At 41.6% G+C, this 19,626-nt stretch overlaps 2 protein-coding genes across 5 annotated transcripts in view; one reads left to right on the forward strand and one right to left on the reverse strand.

Annotated features, from left to right (window-relative positions):
* The window catches only part of jmy (junction mediating and regulatory protein, p53 cofactor), a 40,439-nt gene extending 36,888 nt beyond the window's left edge, over window positions 1-3,551 (forward strand). For both annotated transcript variants that reach the window (XM_047373317.1, XM_047373318.1), the window contains exon 10: window positions 207-3,551. In XM_047373317.1, coding sequence (XP_047229273.1) covers window positions 207-517 — 311 coding nt within the window. In that variant the 3' untranslated portion in view covers window positions 518-3,551. The remainder of the gene's footprint in view (window positions 1-206) is intronic.
* A 2,967-nt stretch (window positions 3,552-6,518) lies between these two features.
* LOC124872569 (homer protein homolog 1-like) overlaps window positions 6,519-19,626 on the reverse strand; it is a 32,193-nt gene continuing 19,085 nt past the window's right edge. For 2 of the 3 annotated variants that reach the window (XM_047372732.1, XM_047372733.1), the window contains 6 exons: window positions 19,531-19,623; window positions 15,317-15,465; window positions 13,023-13,182; window positions 12,838-12,948; window positions 12,666-12,746; window positions 6,519-7,846 (listed from right to left, as the gene is read on the reverse strand). In XM_047372732.1, the coding sequence (XP_047228688.1) occupies window positions 7,658-7,846; window positions 12,666-12,746; window positions 12,838-12,948; window positions 13,023-13,182; window positions 15,317-15,465; window positions 19,531-19,623 (783 nt within the window). In that variant the 3' untranslated portion in view covers window positions 6,519-7,657. Of the gene's footprint in view, window positions 7,847-12,665; window positions 12,747-12,837; window positions 12,949-13,022; window positions 13,183-15,316; window positions 15,466-18,599; window positions 18,654-19,530; window positions 19,624-19,626 lie in introns of all 3 variants that reach the window. The other variant, XM_047372734.1, reaches the window with a different exon arrangement.

Genomic DNA, 19,626 nt, shown 5'->3' on the forward strand with positions numbered 1-19,626 from the left:
AGGGTTTTATTTTCACAAGAGTATTTTTTTGTCTTTTGTCCTTCAGAAGGCTACTGAGGAGTAACAGCTCTGGTTACAGGTGAAGGTGAAGGTTCAGGGTAACACGATGGAGAAACAGCCTTTAAAGAGTCATTGCTACTAATTAGTTTTGTGATTTTGTTTTATTAAGTTGGTTCCTTTAAAACTTGAACCTTGTGTCTTCACAGCGAGCTCACCCATGGACGAAGTGTTAGCCTCACTGAAGCGGGGCAGCTTCCACCTGAGGAAGGCTGAGCTGCGTGTCCTCGGGCCCGACCCGGACGACGACAGCAACAACATCCTGGCTCAGATCCGACAGGGTGTCCGTCTGAAGAAGGTCCGCACCCGCGCAGAGCAACAGCGCCGCCCCAAGAGCTTCCTGCACTCGGCCGATGCCCTGACCCGCAGCATCCACGAGGCTCTCAGGAGAATCAAGGAAGCTTCGCCAGATTCAGAGTCTGAGGACGAAGGCCTTCCTTGCACTGACTGGGAAAACTAAAGCAGTTAAAAAAAAGAAATTCAAATGTTGAACTTTGTTTTATATAATTCTGTGCAGCCAAAACAAAGAGAAAAGGATGAGCTGAGTCAAGCAGACAAGCCAGGGTTACCTGAAGGCACCTTGGTGCAATTAGAACAACAAAAGTTTTTTTTCTAAATCAGCCACATTTGTTTTCGTACTCGTGTTTGTAAAGATGCTACTCGTTTTTAACGTGTTGCTGTTGCAGTCTTGGCGAGGGCACAACCTCTAACCTCCTGTTACATCAGAGTCGTACTGTAGCTCGTTGTGATGGGTTTGTTTGACGAAGGAGACACTTGGTCCTTTCTGCTGTAAAGACAGATATCAGCTTTTGACTCGATGCTTTCACTGTACGCCTTCAAACTTTACTTCACAGCAACTATTTCTACTGATCAGTAGTACCTGAAAACCTTATAGAAGTGCCCCCAAACATTTAAGCAGTTAGCTTCTAACAAACCTACACCTCATAGACAATGTGTTTTACTGACTATTCACTGCTTTTTCTCTGAAATGCTGTTAGTTTCTTTGTTTTATTCTCCAGATCAGGCTGAGGTTGAGTTTGTGCACCACAAATAATGTGTCCCCATGATTTCTGTGTCCTCCAGCCGAGGACTTGTTCCTCTTCAAAACTTCTCATCTGCAGAGTTGGCATGGGTCGGTATGAGATTCTCGTCGTATGACGACCTTCAGTAAAGACGTCACTTTCTCACTGTATTTAGGTCAAAATTTCCAACATATAAATTTAACATGATCTAATTTCCCTTTTCATTAAAATAGGCAAGCGAGAGTTTTCACCGAAGCTAGAACAGTACAGCATATTGACAGTTATTATAATGTTATAACATTATTTATTTTGTCATTTATATATTTATTTAACACTAATTTAAGGAGTAGTTTTAAATTGCTTATGGCACTAGCTTACGTCTTTAGCACAAGTATAGCAAACTGATATGAGCTGGTTATCAGTTTGGGCTATTTGTCCTACTTAAGTAAGCTAGCCTTCTTTCAACCAGCTGACTAGCAGTGTGCAGCATTTAAAATGTATCGACAGTAAGAAGGAAACATTTAGTGGTTTTACAGGCGTATCTTTCTCAAACCTCAGTATACCTTGATACGGTAACTGGCCCATGCCGAGGTTAGATGCTATTCATGCCAAGTCAGTATTTTAATGAACTATCACCTCTATGTCAAGGATAAGGAGGTATATGAATACAGTTTTGATCGCGGTTGAGTAACTGTCTTATTTTACTGCCATATGAGATGAAAAATGACAAATTTACTATACTGTTTACTCATGATCTCAGTTGTTGGTTGATGGCCTTCACTGGGAAGAAACTGAGCTGGCAGGAGTGTTTCAGATGTAGAAACCCTTGAAAAGTATATTTATATGGTTAAAATAAGATTAGATTAACAGCTGATATAAGCAGGCTATGGGGTATTTTGATGTAGATCAAGAAATACTTTAAACACATTTTTTACATTCTGATCCCGGTTTTATTGCCGCCCTCTGGTGGCAGGTGCTCATCTCTACAGCGATCATTTATCTTCGTCTTTTTTTGACTGCCTTGTTTTTTTTGGGGGGGAGTGGGGTTACTGTTTTTTGTTTCTGGACTTGGTGTTTACGTTTGGTGTGTGAGTGATTATTAGATTTTTTATTTCATGTTTTTTTTTATCCTGAAAATCAACTTAATGTTCTGTGGCTTTATTCTGAGATACGTTCTCTTTTTTTCCTTATAGGTAAATGGATTGTTTGGTTTTTTTCTTCTTTTTAATATTTGTTGAATGCCGATTTATAACTTTCAGTTAGATTAGCAAAGCATTAACAAATGAAGAGTTGCGAACTGCAACCACAGCCTACACAGTTGTATTTATTTTTATTTTGTTTACAGCCTAGGTAGTTGATTAGGTGCTAAGGCAGGGGTTCCCAAAGTGGGGGGATGTCGCGGGACACCAAGTGGGAGGATGAGAGATGATTTTCAGAATCGTCATGATGTGACCGCTGAGGGGTATGGGAAGGGGTATGAAATTGAATTATCAAATGTCATTTAAAAAAAATACATTTAAAAATATAATTATCATTCGCTCTCTAAATTTATTCATAAAATATAGTGTAAAAATTGTGTATTTTAGGCGGTCACCAGTCTCTGGCACTGTTATTTTGGGGGTCACATGCTGAAAAGTTTGAGAAATCCTGTTCTAAGGCCTCAGATCCTCCTAAACGGTGGAGATCAGCAGATCATGTTTTTAGCCTTAAGTGTTCACGCTACTAAGCTGTCGGGTTGTACAGTACTGATTACTCCCTAAATCCGAATTTTAGCTTCAGTTAAATGTCTGTGAATTGACCAAGATAATCATGTGTCCGGCACTGAGAACTGAAACCCAGCAACAAAATTTCTATTCTCTGTTTATTGTTTTCTGGAGAGAAGTTTGATGTAACATTTTTAGGAGTTTCTTCAAGCTTTTGGAATTTGTTTTAACAGGACAAACACAGAGCACACTATTTACACCATTTGTTTTTATCTTTATGCTAAGCTAACTGTGGCCTCGCTGTATTGGTCGAAGCCGCCATGATTCATTTGCAAGCAACTCCTTGTTCCCTGCACACCCCTGTGAAGCCGCCACAGCTGATGCATTTGGGTTTGTGTTGTTGCTTTTTCCGGCTTACTGGTTTGTAGAATCCCCCTTTTTTTTTTTTTTTCAACTCTCATCCCGTTTTTACAACTTTTCCATGAGACCGACCTAAGGAGGACAAACCCATCACAACGTATGTGCAATAATGAAGATTGGAAAAAAAAAAGTCATTTTATGATTTATACTGTAAACAAATGTAAATCATGAGAAATGCATCCACATGCCTAAATGTATTGAAATATTTATTGAAGCGTCATATTTGAAAGATTTGTTTTAAATGTACTTGATAAAGTTTCTGTTATTCCATTCCTCTGCTTTTCCATAACCAACAAATATCTTTATTTTTCCTTTCATAATAAAAGCACCAAAATTTTGTCTTATTAAATTTCTATCATTCAGATTTTTGAAAGCTGATCTGAAACAAGTTATTCAATAAGTGAAGGCTGCTGGTAAGTAAACATGTCAATGTGCTGAAAACATTGTATACACAGTGGCTCTGATGTTTACACACCCATTATGTGAAAGAACGAGACCATTATAAATCTTTTAAACCTTTTAAATTACAGCCTGTTAAATTAAACAGGAAAATCAAATCTGAGATGATCACAGGAGGTTGAATTTTGGGTCTGGTCAACCATTTCTGTTTATTGTGGCCATTTGTTTTGGATCGTTGTACATCCAAAACACCCAATGACTGCAAGTCTACCAGAGTTTTTCTTAAAAGGTTCAAAATTCATGATCCTCTGGGCCATTGGTTGAAAAAAAAAAAAAGGCCCTCATCATCCACTCTTCACCATACTTACCAGTGGGTTCCAGTGGCTTTACCTCATATTTATCCATTGCCCTATACCTGCTCCACATGTTTATGTTTGTGTCCATTAGACAGAAATCAATCGAGGACAACAGTTGGTATTTAGATGGTGTCTAATGGTTGTTACCTCTTATAGTTGCAGAAATTGGTAGTTTTTATCATGCTGTGTGTGGTGGTGAGAGAAATATGTTTCAATTATATTCATTTTAAAGGAATTGTTAAAGGCACCAAAATTATTCCACCAGTGATTTGGTTTAAAATGATTTCTTGCAATATTATTTCTCTCCCACTCAGTAAATGTATTCAAACTAAAAGATAGTTTGCTTGTTTTTTGGTACAGCAGCAAAAATTAATTTATATTAGTGATTTATTTTTACACCACTGTAAAGGTAGTTCAAATACATCTGGTTAAAATATGTTATTCTGGTTTTCTCCATCGAGGAAGTGTTACTTCCATTCAAAGTTCTCGTTTAAATACGAGTCTGAACTAAGGTTCCATTATTTCCTTGGAAGCATGGTATATTTAGTGGAAACAGACTGTTTATTTTATATGTAGTATTTAGTTTATCAGGTAAAAAGCCATCCAGTAACATCTGTAAAGTATTTAACAGTTAAGTTTAAGTATACACAAAAATATATAATTCAACACGTATTTCTGTTCATTTAGATAATGGTGGCTTACAGTTAATTAAAGCCCAAAAATTCAGTTTCTTAGAAATACACACTCACCGGCCATTTTATTAGGTACACCTTGCTAGTACCGGGTTGGACCCCATTTTGCCTTCAGAACTGCCTTAATCCTTTGTAGCATAGATTCAACAAGGTACTGGAAACATTCCTCAGAGTTTGGTCCATATTGACATGATAGCATCACACAGATGCTGCAGATTTGTCGGCTGTACATCCACGATGTGAATCTCCCGTTCCACCACATTCCAAAGGTCCTCTATTGGATTGAGGTCTGGTGACTGTGGAGGCCATTTGAGTCCAGTGAACTCATTGTCATGTTCAAGAAACCAGTCTGAGATGATTTGTACTTTATGACATGGCGCGTTATCCTGCTGGAAGTAACCATCAGAAGATGGGTACATTGTGGTCATAAAGGGATGGACATGGTCAGCAACTATACTCAGGTAGGATGTGGCGTTGACACGATGCTCAATTGGTACTAAGGGGCCCAAAGTGTGCCAAGAAAATATTCCCCACACCATTACACCACCACCACCAGCCTGAACCGTTGATACAAGGCAGGATGGATCCATGCTTTCATGTTGTTGACGCCAAATTCTAACCCTACCATCTGAATGTCGCAGCAAAAATCGAGACTCATCAGACCAGGCAACGTTTTTCCAATCTTCTATTGTCCAATTTTGGTGAGCCTGCGCGAATTGTAGCCTCAGTTTCCTGTTCTTAGCTGACAGGAGTGGCACCCAGTGTGGTCTTCTGCTGCTGTAGCCCATCTGCCTCAAGGTTCGATGTGTTGTGCGTTCAGAGATGCTCTTCTGCATGCCTTGGTTGTAACGAGTGGTTATTTGAGTTACTGTTGCCTTTCTATCAGCTCGAACCAGTCTCTCATCTTGACCATGTCTACATGCCTAAATGCATTGAGTTGCTGCCATGTGATTTGCGTTAATGAGCAGTTGGACAGGTGTACCTAATGAAGTGGCCAGTGAATGAAGACTATTCTAAAAGATAATGACGTGATATGTCCTCTACAATCATAAAATACTCTTCACCTAGCTGTTGTCATGCCTTCAGTCAGACATCCTTCACTAGGTGGGTGAGCCTATTTATAAGGTCACTGCAAAAGAAGCATTGGGATCCAGGCAAATTCATAGAAGTTGAGTGGAGGGAAAACGTGTGGTAGAAAAAGTTGCACAAACCACAGGGATAGCCGGAGTCTTGAGGATGGATGATTAGAAAGGAAGACCTATTTAAGGAGAATCCCAAGATGTTGCTGAAGGTTACTCTGAAAGCAACTGGGCCAGGATGGTCAATTCATGCAGTTTTCCTGCTACAGGAGCCCTGACCAAGTATTAAAAGCATACAGGTCCTTCTCAAAATATTAGCATATTGTGATAAAGTTCATTATTTTCCATAATGTCATGATGAAAATTTAGCATTCATATATTTTAGATTCATTGCACACTAACTGAAATATTTCAGGTCTTTTATTGTCTTAATACGGATGATTTTGGCATACAGCTCATGAAAACCCAAAATTCCTGTCTCACAAAATTAGCATATTTCATCCGACCAATAAAAATTGGATTAGGACATCCCCAGGAGTTGGGTGAAATTTGAATTTTGAGGGAGCGGTGGATTGTTTCTCTTAAAACTCAATAGGAGGTGTTCAAAAAATGAAATCAATCTCTGAATAAAATCAAGCTAGCTTGAATCATTACAAATGTTAGTTTTAAATAAACCAAAGAAAGAACTTATACAAGTCTCTGATGTTAGCGCTCAGTTTTCCCATTTTTCTTGATCTGGAGGACTATTCCGATTCATCGTGAGCTGCAACAGAAGGAGACCACAGCACGGTCTTCATCAGATTTAGTTTTAATATAAACTTAAAATTACAATTTGTGTTTATCAGCAAGTGTTTTCATCCACTTTTCAATTTCTTATCCAAATCCCTTTTCAGCAACAATGTACATCATCGCCTTTAAGTTGAAGGTCGCCGCCAAAATCACCCCATGTTTGACCCGAACCAAGAACAAGCCCTTAGTGTTCTGCAGGCGAACGTACCGTAGAGTATGCTTTCATTTTTGGCAACAGGTAATCCCACAAGGAAAAAAAAACCCAAAACGTACCGTCAGTTAGCTACCGTTGATGCATCTCAGTGCCCAAGGCAACAAGAGTTCAAATCTGCACAGAAAAACAGCATTTGGCAAAAGAAAAACAAGTTGGATCGCATTTCCTTTCCCGCTCAGAAATATCCTGCACCTTCACAGCCACATACAAACAATAAAATTAAATTAAACCATCTCTTGCGTTTTTACAATGTTCATTATTCTAAATATTTCATTAATAAATAATAAAAAAAACAGGATTCAACCATTGCACTTCAAAATGCATCAGAAAGAAAGGAAAGAAACAATCTGAGTCACCCACACAAAAGAAACAAAAGAACAGAAAGAAAAGACTTAATAAAATCCTGCATCGCTTCAGGTTTGAACCAATCTGCAGGAGCAGGAAAATGACCTGAAAGTGAGAGTGGGAAGAGTTCATAGACTCTTCTTTAGTGTATTGCTCATAGGTTGTAGAAGAATATAAGACAAACCGACATCCTCGTGTGGCAGTTTCTGTGATTATCTCTAAATCCTGCGAGTAAAGAAAGAATCCCGTCTCGGAGGAGCTCGTTTGGCTGATTTCAGTGAACAGCGAGGAAAACATTGAAGCATAATCATGGAGCTCAGTTGGCTCCAGTGTCGCACCCAAGCTCAATTGTTTAGCATATGATGGTGGTGAAAAATCTAAATTATAGTGACAAAGTTTTCCAGAGCGGAGCAAAGACAAGGCTTCACTTGGCTGTTTGTAAACCATCTGAGTGCGCTGAAGTGACGATGTGCGTGTACCCTTAATGCATGTAAACTCTGAACATGTACAAAAAAAAGAAGAAGAAGAGATTTCAAGTTGTGTTGGTGATGATGTCGGTCGGCGGAGGTGCTGCCGGCCCTCTAGCTGCCCTCCATCAGCTTAGCCAGCATGTCGCGCAGCTCCGTCAGCTCGAAGATCTTGCTGTCCAGCAGCTCTAGCAGGGAACATAGGTTGTTCCTGTAGGTCTCCCTCTCCAGCTGGCTGCTCTCCAAACGCTGCTCCAGGTCGCTCAGCTGCACCTCCAGCATCTGGTTTCTCGACTCCGTCTCCTAACAGAAACAAAAGAAGAAAGTGTCAAATAAACCGTCTAAAATGCAGGACAGTAAAACAAGTATTTGTCCCCTTCTTCTGATTTCGTCTGGTTTGGGTTTGTTTTTTTTTGTCACACCTACATGTTCCTGATGACATTTTTTTCACAAGATAAAAATAACCTGAGTAAATACAAAATGATGTTTATCCATTAAAAAAGCTCTCCAAACCAACCTGACTCTGTGAGGAAATATGATCTCTCCCTAAACCTAATACAGGTTCTTTTTGGTGGTCTTAACTTTGACCTCTCTCATGGAGGCCATCTTTGCTTAGTCTCTTTTTGTAATTGTTGAATTATGAACACTGACCTTAACTGAGTCATCAACAACCTCTGGATGAGTCGCAGCAGTTTTGGCAGGGCAACTAGAGCCCTAGAACCCTTTCCAAACGGATTGATGTCAAGGACTTCGTTTCTCAGCTGTTCTTGAACTTCCTTAAAAGTTTTAGCCTACTTCATGCTATCAGACAGGTACTGTTCATGTCTGGAAATAATTAGGCCTGGGCATCAGACTGATCCCAAAAATGTGGTTATTCACAGTTAACTTCTGATTTAACAAGAAGGGGCAGAAACATTTTTACAAAAGGGCCAAGCTGGTTAGATTAGCTTTTCTCCTTAAACCAATGACAGTTTCTTTCAGTTTTAGTACAATTTAAGACACTAAGACCTTTATGAATTAAGTTTTAGACCAAGGTGAAATAACCTAGAAAGTTAGTAACCTAATAGCATATATTTCCTAAAATTTCAACAGCTTCAATACAACTTTGTTGACTAAAGTTGGCACCTACGCGTTGGCACGTGACCTCACGATATGTTTTGATTTGTAGTTTTGTCAAAGCATAACTATGCCTAAACGTCTCTGCCAGAACTACAACACATTGGACAAATGAAAGCAATAATGAAGAAATACAGACTGTAAAGGCTAATTAAAGCTGTGCTTATTTCAGACGTTTTAAAGCCATGTAGTGAGATAAATACATTTTAATACTGCAGAAAACCAGAAATGAAGTAATTCGAAAACAATTTATTTGCATTAAGTCAGAATATCTTTGGCTCATGTTAAAATTAGTTTGATGATCTGAAACATATAAGTTCCAGTCAGACCTTTCCCAGGCATTAAGGTTGCGGTAACCTCTTGATGTTACCTATTCACTTATTATTTTACATCAACATCGTACTCGTCGTCTTCCGCTTTATACGGGACCGGGTCGCGGGGGCAGCAGACTCAGCAGAGACACCCAGGCGTCCCTCTCCCCAGATACCTCCTCCAGCTACTCCGGGAGGATCCCAAGGCGTTCCGACATAGTCCCTCCAGCGTCCCCTGGGCCTCCTCCCGGTGGGACGTGCCTGGAACACCTCCCAAGGAAGGCGTCCAGGAGGCATCCGGTATAGATGCCCGAGCCACCTCAACTGGCTCCTCTCGATGTGGAGGAGCAGCAGCTCTACTCCGAGCTCCTCCCGGATGGCCGAGCTCCTCACCCTATCTCTAAGGGAGTGCCCGGCCACCCTACGGAGGAAGCTCATTTCAGCCGCTTGTATCCGGGATCTCGTTCTTTCGGTCATGACCCAAAGTTCATGACCATAGCTGAGGGTAGGAACGTAGACCGACCGGTAAATTGAGAGCTTTGCTTTTCGGCTCAGCTCTCTCTTCACCACAACGGACCGGCACAGCGCCCCCATTACTGTGGCAGCCGCACCGATCCGTCTGTCGATCTCCCGCTCCATTCTTCCCTCAATCGTGAACAAGACCCCGAGATACTTAAACTCCTCCACTTGAGGCAGGAACTCCCCTCCAACCTGAAGAGGACAAGCCACCCTTTTCCGGTCGAGTACCATGGCCTCGGACTTGGAGGAGCTGATCTTCATCCCAGCCGCTTCACACTCGGCTGCGAACCGCCACAGTGCATGTTGTAGGTCTTGGCTAGAGGGGGCCAGCAGGACCACGTCATCCGCAAAAAGAACAGATGAAATCCTCTGGTCCCCAAATCAGACCCCCTCCGGCCCTTGGCTGCGTCTAGAAATCCTGTCCATAAAAGTTATGAACAGGACCGGTGACAAAGGTGCTAACTCTGAAAATAAAAGAAATCATTGATGTTTAAGGTGCTAACCTGGTGCATGTTGGACCCCTGCCGGAGTCCAACATGCACCAGGAACAGGTCCGACTTAGTGCCGGCAATGCGGACCAAACTCCTGCTCCGCTCGTACAGAGACCAGATGGCCCCTAGTAAAGGGCCCCCGATTCCATACTCCTGGAGCACCCCCGCACAGGGCGCCATGCGGGACACAGTCGAATGCCTTCTCCAGGTCCACAAAACACATGTGGACCGGTTGGGCAAACTCCCATGAACCCTCGAGTACCCTGTAGAGGGTATAGAGCTGGTCCAGTGTTCCACGGCCGGGACGAAAACCACACTGCTCCTCCTGAAGCCGAGGTTCGACTATCGGTCGGACTCTCCTCTCCAATACCCTGGCGTAGGCCTCACCAGGGAGGCTGAGGTGTGTGATCCCCCTGTAGTTGGAACACACCCTCTGATCACCCTTCTTATGTAGGGGGACCACCACCCCAGTCTGCCAATCCAGAGGCACTGTCCCCGACCGCCACGCAATGTTGAAGAGGCGTGTCAACCATGACAGCCCCACAACATCCAGAGACTTGAGGTACTCAGGGCGGATCTCATCCAACCCCAAAGCCCTGCTACCGCGGAGCTTTTTAACCACCTCGGTGACTTCAGCCTGGTATTCACTTATTCTTTTACGTCAACATAATATGATTAAAAAAAAAAAAAGTTTAAATATTTATCTTTTCCTTCTAATGGATAAGTGTTGTTTTTTCAAAATATCTATAAACTCCACAAAAGCCAATTTGGAAAACCTTTGACATCAATCCCAACTCCTAATTGAGCTTGCTGCCTGCCTCGAACATCATGGAAAAACAAAAAAACTGAACAAAAACAACCCCAACAAGACTGCATATAAAAGGCTTGATGTAGTCTCTAGCAGAGCAGGGATGTCCTGGGAGAAAAAACAACAAATCCTTCCTTATAGTCTTTTCCCAGCTCTGCAATCTGGAATCATTTCATTTTAACCCCAATCCTATTTATACATACAGCTCTTCCAAGTAATCCCAACATGGTTGCAGTTATGTATATATTGGTGTTCTGCTCCGTTCCTTTGGTATCCATAAATACAATCTAAAGCGACCAACAGCCTTAAGAAGTCTGTAAATTAGTAAATAGAGACCACCTCCAACACATCAACCTGAACACACCATCCCCATCATGAAAGATGGTGGTGGCTGCATCATGATGTGGGGACGTTTCTTTCCAGCAGGGACAGGGAAGCTGGTCCGAGGTAATGAATGGAGCTAAACGGGGGGCGATCCTGGAGCCTTAAAACTCTTCAGAAATGATCAACCCTGATATATTTCCTATATAGAATCTTTACATCTAAATGAAAGAAGCAGAGCTGTATTTCTACTTCGGTGTTTTAGATTTATAAAAAACTCAACTTTTGCAACAAGCCGATCCACTGAACGTCAACAGAGTACCTGCCTCAGACTGATAAAATGCTGAACTGCTGTTATATATATATATATATATATATATTATGTATATAAAACTTATTTTATTCATTTATTTTGTGTTTGTCTACCTAAATCCAAGTGAAACATTGTTTTTGTTGATGAATTTAATGCCAAAATTACAATCAATTGATTTGATAAAAAAAACAAATGCATTCTATTGAATGGGAAATGTCATGTTTATGAAAGAGGAAGAAAGGAATATTATTATATTATTCTGTTGTGGAGTTTCTATGCATATATTGAACCAAACCTCAAAGAGGAACTGCTATAAATCTGCTTTTATCACAATTTATATTAAAACAACCCTGCTCAGTTCATGTTTGACCAATATTATTAAGAGCCGGTGTGGAGGGCCCTGAGAGCCACAGGTTACAGATACCTGGCTTGTGTTAGAATGGTCCAGTCAAAGTCCTGACTAAAACGCAATTGTGAAAATTTCAGTTTACAATGCTCTTGTTCCAGTCTGACTATGGAATGGATTTTGTAGTCCCTGCAGACCGGTAGAGACACACCTCAAAAGACTTTCAGCTATAATTGTGGTGAAGTTTGATTTTTACTAGGGTTGGTTTCTGAGGGCTAAATAGAAAAGTATGCCACAAAACAAACAACAAAATTCCCACTTTCAAGATTATGCTCTACTTTGTGATGGTCTATCAAACACATTATTCCCCCCAAAAACACATCAAAGTTTGTGGTTGTAACGTGACAGAATGTGACAAATGTCGGGAGACTTGTAAACGTTTGGGAGCCATTGTATCGCATTCATCACCCAGTCACATTGCATTCTAATATGGCGTGTGTTGGGTCGGGTCATGGTCTGTGCAGTAAGAAAGAACAACAAAAAGAACAACCTTGTTAGCTGCCATAAGAGAACATTTAAATCTGAGCCACATGTTCTCTTTAAAGACTTCACAAATGCCCTTCCAAGCTAACAGAGGCTGCATCTAAACGGGTGTCACTTTGACCTGGCAGGAAATAAGCCGCATAGCATTCAGATCACATCAAATTTAGATTCGTGGTCATTAGCTTGATGGATTGCAGGAGTTTCCTCCTACTGGCTGAGCTTTTGACAAAAGATTCCTTTTAAACTTTTATTTTTTTCCACCAAACATTTGAGGACACTTCTGTAGTTCTTCGACATCGCTGCTATCTCTGAAGCTCCTCTGCTCTCATACAGTCTCTCCAAAGTGTTGCTCACCTTTAGTTTCTGTGTGAGGGTGTCTTTTTGAAACCTAAACTCATTGGCACTCTCCACCTCTGCTTTAAGTCTCTCCAGCTCCTAAAAGTGAAATATGGAAATAAATGTTAGTGAGGTCAGCCCCACCGAGTCCTAATATCTTTAACACAAGCCCCCGTTAGCTGCTCCTTACCTCCTCCTTGGCCTTTAAAGCCAACTCCAGCTCCTCTATTGTTCTGTTGAGTTCTGTTTTCTGAGATTTGATCGCTGTTGTTTGGCCACTCACGCACTCCAGCTCTGTCACCTGTGAGACAAACACAAGCCTTCTAAACTGAGATCTAACTGGTAGATGGGGGGCCTTTAGCGACAGAGCCGTACCCGTTTGTGTAGCCGCTCTGCCTCCTCCTGATAGGCCCCCAGCTGCTGCTTCCACTGTTTGACGTTGGCTGTGGACTCGAGCAGAGCCGCAGTCAGTTTGGCGTTGTTCCCCTTCAGCGCCGCCAGCTCGGCCTCCCAGTGCTTGTTGATGCTTGAGGAACTGGAGACGGAACGAGAGGCGGATGTTAGCAGCTGGTCTGAACACCGAGGGTGCTCGATCTGCATTAAATATCAGAAAACCGCCAGGCTGTCAGCTGTGGGAATCCAAAGCCCACAAAGACAGAACATACAGATCAACAATCAATCAGTCAAGCTAAATCTCTTCGTGATTTGGTTTCATTCAGTACAGTAGCTTTTCCTTTTACACAAGTAACTAAATTAAACAGATTCTAGTTAATATTTTAAATTGCAAAGGCATCTGTTTATTGGATGTGGAATCAAATCCACAGCAGGTACTATTTTCCAGTTGATTGTTTCACCCTGAATCCAACACAGAAGTAGCCAGATCCTCTCCTCCTGTGAATCCTAACCAGCGTTCCTACACATTTTCACTTAAAAACACGTATGAACGTTTCCAGAGTCAAATTTCCAGAGCGCTCTATCCATATCAGCCAGTTTTAAATAGAAATGCAAAGATTCTCTGTGAATTTATGGCAGACTTCTCTATACAACGCTGGCCTCAATATGGAACCTGCAAATACCCGAGACTGACAGGCAAGCAGGGAGGAAGGATGCAGGGAATGGAGCAAGGAGGGAAAGAAGGATGCAACCAAGAACAGAAGGAAGAAAGGAAAGAATGAAAAAAGGAAGAACGAAAGGAAGGAAGGAAGGAAATACGGGGAAGAGCGAGAGAAGTGAAGGACATAAGGAAGAAGGGAAGGAGGGAAAAGGAAAGAAAGAAGGGCTCAAGGAAAGACAAAAGGAGGGAAGGAAAAACAGGAAAGAAATGAAGGCAGGAAGTATAGACTAAAATAACAAAGAAAAAAGGACACAAGGACCAAAGTGCTGAAGGAAACATGGAAGGAAACAAAGAGGGACAGAAGGAAAGACAGAAGCCTAAGCAAAACACAAGAAAGTGTAGGAATGAGGGACAAGAGAAGAAAGTAAGGAGTGACATGAGGAAAGACAACAAAGAAAGAACACAATGAAGGACAGAACAAAAGAAGGATGGATACAAAGAAGGATTGAAAGATCAGATGGAGGAGGGAAGGACATAAGAAGGAAAATGAGAAAGGAATGAAACAAAGAAAGAAGAAAGAAAGGAAAACACCGGAAGAGAACGAAGGAAGGAGAAAAGGATACAACCTTTAGACATAGGGATAAAGTATATTGTCTGGAAAAAAAAATAATTTTTCCATACTGCATTTTCTTTTCCCTTACTTATAAAGAGCCAGAAAACAGTGAAATAAAACACCAGACTTTTACAGCCTGTGAAGGAACCCTTCTTCACTCCATCATCTCTGCAGATTGTTTGCAGTTGAAATGTTTCACCAAAACTGGAATCCTACAGTCTGCATCAAACATGTGGAACTAGATCTTTCGGCTCCTTGTTTTGCAACATCAAGGAGTCAAACCCCCCATAGTCGGAGCTTCTCTCCTCCAGCTGGAGGTTTGCTGTAGACAATCAAAGCCAGAACCACAATATTAAATGTGCTGATGGTGAAGTTCAGTTGTATTTCAAGTTTCTGTTCTTTTCTACACTCAAAAGTAAAAAACATTTACCATGAAGGTTTCATTTTTATTTGATCATATTTCGGTTTCTACAACTTCCTAAAAACCGTTGGTTTGGTGTCCAAACCAGGCCCAGTTAAAGCTCCACGGGTCCAATTTATAACCCCAATCTAAGAGGCTATTGACGAGAAAAAAATGTGTGAAATTGCACTTTTTAAAAGGAGTTTGCATTAAAGGACAACATCCACATATTCAAGCTAAAAAGCAATTTTTTTCAGAATTTCAGATTTTTATCATTTAGATAATTGAAGAAGGAATCAAGTCTGGTGACTCAAACATTATCCCACTCCCAATTTTCTTTTATTCCCCTCAAACCTATCCAGACTTGAAAAAGATCTAATTTCATTTTTTTTAAGCTTTAGGCAGGGACCATGTAAAAATACCGGGTTTATACCTGGTGATCAGCATTTATTGGTCTACTTCCAGGGTCAGGGTGCAGATTAATAATGAATATTTAATTGCAGATTAAACTTAGAACTAATTAGATGGCGACTGACACATTACACCTTCAAGACATCTTGGCGACAGTAAAATCCGACTTCTCTGTGGTGCCTCTGGCTCACCTGTGAGAGAAGGGTAATGCGTTCTGGGAAGGCTCTGCTCTGGCTTTGCTGTGCTTCGGTGTGTTTGGTGTGACTCTGTCCTCGTCTGTACCATTGATGCTCTCTGACGTCAGAGGTGACTGTAGGTCACCTGGCGCCGACGCCGACTCCTGTTTTGGTCAAAAATGAAATTAACTGAATAAGAAAATGTAGTTTCTCAAAGCCTCCATTTGTCACTGCCAGCAGTTTAAAGCAGAAGACCAACACCTCTGACGTCTGACTTCAAAGTTAAATTATGACCTGGGAGCAGACAATGATGATGTAAAGTGCACACAGGAGAGGCAAAAAAATCCCTAAGAGAATGTTTTTAAATGTCAACTTTAATCTGTTTTTCTTTCCACTAGCCAAAAGAGAGTGAGGCCAAAAAAAGCACGGAGTACATAAATCTGTGGTCAAAATAATAGTAATCCAACATCAATAAAAAGATCAATCACAGTTTTTGGTAGAAATGATATCTCTACATGGTAAACCATTTACTGGCAGCTTTAGTAGAGTAACAGAAAACCAACAGACTCAGCAGTCATGACATGCATGCTGCTGATTCTGTGTAAGGGTGTTTTCACACCAGGAAAGTCCTTTGGTCCGCTTGTTTGGTCCGGAGCAAAAGTGGACTTTATTTTTATCATTTGGTGCGTTTTGTTTTCACATTGTACTTTTTGCAAGTGAACTATTACTTGTAAACAAAGCCACGCGGGTGATGATCATTGGTCCCATTGGACAGAAATGACAGGGGCGGGACAGAGCACAGGCCCGGAAATTTAGGAAAACAGATGTAGACGTGCTGCGTGCAGCACCTCTGTTCTGCATATTTGTGCCGTTATTACAGCTTCAATATTATTGTGAGAGTGAAGAGCAGCTCATTCAACACAGATTTTACGACGTTTACGAAGTTTGGAACAACGTTGCAGAATGCGTGCTGAACGCCGAAGAAGACGCTGTGCTCTGCGTGCCCAGTGTTGCAACAATCAGCTGGCCAGGTATGATTTGAGTATAACGTACACCTTTGCTATCGGCTACGGTGGCTTTTTATGTCCAAAGAGACGTACGTTTTCTGCAGTTGGTTCGGATCGGGGCCGGTTCGTATTCAGACCATAAGCAAACCGCACCAGAGTCTGTTTGGAAGCGGACCGAGACCACCTCCATAACTGGGTCTTGGTCCGGTTGTTTGGTCCGGACCAGGGTTCGCTTGAGTGTATTCACACCTGCACAAAAGGTCCGGACCAAGGGGGGAAACGAACTCTGGTCCGTTTAAAGCGAACCAAAAGTGGCAAGTGTGAATACACCCTAAAAGAAGCATTAATTGAGAGGGTTGTGTTCAAAATAACAGCAGTAGGGAGTCCAGTCAGTGAGGTCATTCATTCTGATGGAAAACAGGTGTCTTTAATTCAGGGACAAAGGCAGCAAGTGTAACATCCTCAGGGTCTAATGGGTCGTATCACACAGTTCAGATTAACAGCGTCTTTCCATTTCTATTTTTATATGCCAAGGGTCATGGATCAGTTGGAATACTTCAAATTACTTGGAAGAGTTCATGTTACCTTCTGGTGAACAGGAAATGGCCTTGAAATGGGTGTTTCAACAAGACAACGACCCAAACATACCAGTAACCCATCAGAATCTTGGTTCCAGACGAACAAAATCGACACTATAGGGCGTCCAATCAAATCCCCGGAGCCTAATCAATGAAAAACCAGGAATATTTTGAATTTGTAAAACAAATCAGATCATTGTTCTCATGGTTTGCTTTGGAATATGCTGTGTTACCTAAAATATTTTTGTGTATTATGTATATGTAATAAATCTTTTATAGGGATTTTGGGTTTTCCTCACTTTTTCAGCATGCTGCTTTGATTTTGAACAAATCTGTCTCTGCTGAAGAGAAGCACAACCTAAACAGTAAATACTAGATTGGGAATATTGTTAGATTTGCAGGTGATAGCACAGAGGAGGGTCTTATTCCTGGGAATAATAAATAAATGTGCCAAAAAGAAAATCAAACGGCTAGAGGGCTGTGGCAGAGAACAATCTGGTGCTCAGTGTGGAAAAAAAGAAAGAATGGACCAAAGATCTTCTGCATGCACACCTCTCAACATCAAAAACCATTCAGCAGAAGAAGGGATTAGCATTAAATCCTCAGAGTACTGATCTCTGATGATTTCACCTGGTAGGATGTTGAAACCGGCCCAGCAGAGACAAAACTTTCTGAGGAAACTAAAACAAACTTCTTCGCCAGGAGTGTGTTGACATGGTGCTGCAGCTGCAATATAGCAGACAAGAGCGCCGTGCAGAGGACAGTGAGGGGAGTGTCCCACCAGAGAAGGAACAGAACCAAGAACATCGTCAGAGACTACTCACACACCTCTCCATGATGTTATTGGTCTGCTGCCATCATGAAAACAGGAAACAAGTGCAACTTCGAAAGCAGAACCACCAGGCTGCGACTCAGCTTTCTGCTTGTAGGATTAATGTATGTGCCCAGCATTAAAGCACAGGTTATATGTTCTATCTTTGTAATTATTTTTTCACATGAACCCATTTTACAGCCCAGAGAACTGGCTTGTGTTGTTGCATACTATTAGGCGTCCGATAAGATGATTAGAACTTGATGTCATATAAATAGGGCAGTCAGATCCTGTGGTACATTTTATTTTTATAGTCCTGTCTGCGGCTGTGATTGCTCAGACTATGCAAAATAAAACCAAGCTCAGGGTGTCTGATCACAAAAACCTCTGTGTGCCGTCATACGCTCATCTGACACCCAGCATGGTTGGTCAGCTGAATCTTTTCTGGCATTTCTCAACTAAAAGGGGTTTCTGACTGGCACACCAAAAGGTCAAGGTCAAGGAACTCTGGCAGACCCACGCTTCAAGCTTTTTCTAAGTTCCAGTGTTTGTACAAAGCAGTGTTCCAGTGCTTGTATATTAGGTGGAATTTTTCTCAAAGCACCTTTAGTGTTCACGCTTTAGTAAAAATGTAGCCTAACTGGAAAAGATTTGACTGGTGGCTGTTACCACAGAATAAGGTCTGTATAAGCAGCAGCAGTGGCAGAGGATGACAGAGGGGCCGGTTAGGAGGGTCTGTTGGGTTCGGTTGTTCTTTGTGGTCACTCTCACAACAGACGAGGAAAGACTGGCCTATTTCCTAAATATAGCTACGGGGACCAGGTTTCATACACTGAGGATAAACTTGAAGGAAAAGCCTTGGACCGGAGTCAAAAAAGGAGGATTCGCTCAATTTGTTTTACCTTCTTTTTACCAGGTTTGTTGACAGACAACACATTCCTCTTTACAGCGCCACCCTGAGAAGAAACCATTAGAGAGAAAGCAAAGGAGCCTCAACAAGACACTAAGTGTTAAGAGTTGGGCATCTTAAACAGTGTCATGTAAAAACAAAAACACAAAAAACATACAGCTAACCAAAAAGCCTTGCAAAAGTATTCACACCCTTAAATATTTTCAGTTTTTTAGTCATCACAACCACAAACATCAATGTATTTCATTACATAGGAAGGAGAGCATCAACCCTGACTAATTTTTCTGTCCCTGCCAAAGAACAGCATCCCCACGGCATGACGCAGCCACCACCATGCTTCACCATAAGGGTAGCAAATTCAGGGTGTTGGATTTCAGCTATATTTAACAATTTTTCCCATCCGACCAGAGCACCTTCTCCTAGATGCTTGCAGTATCCCCTACATGGCTTGTGACTTTCTTCTTTCCACTCTTTCATTAAGGCCAAATTTGCATTGCGCACAAGTAGTAGTTGTCCTGTCAACAGATTCTCCCACCTGAGTTGTGGATTTGTGAAGCTCCTCCGGAGTTACCATGGTCATTTTGACAGCTTTTCTCATTCATGTTCTCCATGCCCGGCCGTGATGCGTTGGATTTTATTTGGAGGTATCAGAGTAAAGGGGGCTGTGTACAATTACATGCTGCAGTTTTTAAATACTAATTCCAGAACATTTAGGAAACATTGGGTCTCACTTCCCTTTTTGTGTCCCGTCACATAAAATCTCTATGACATACATTGACGTTTGGGCTTGCAATGTGTGTGTAAATGTAAAAAACGTTAAAGGGTTATTATTGCTTTCGCAAGACGCTGTACATGGATGTATTGTGGCCATTACAATTGTGCACATTATTACTGTGCATGCTTACACAAACGGTGCTAGTTACCTGCGAGGGAGTGCTGGTGAGCTCCGTCTTCTCCTGGGACCTCTCCTTCGCTAACCGCGCCGCCTCCTTGAACTCAGCGAATTTCTCTGCAAACTG

Source organism: Girardinichthys multiradiatus, chromosome 8 (genome assembly GCF_021462225.1).
Source record: "Girardinichthys multiradiatus isolate DD_20200921_A chromosome 8, DD_fGirMul_XY1, whole genome shotgun sequence".
In the NCBI taxonomy this organism is placed as follows: domain Eukaryota; kingdom Metazoa; phylum Chordata; class Actinopteri; order Cyprinodontiformes; family Goodeidae; genus Girardinichthys; species Girardinichthys multiradiatus.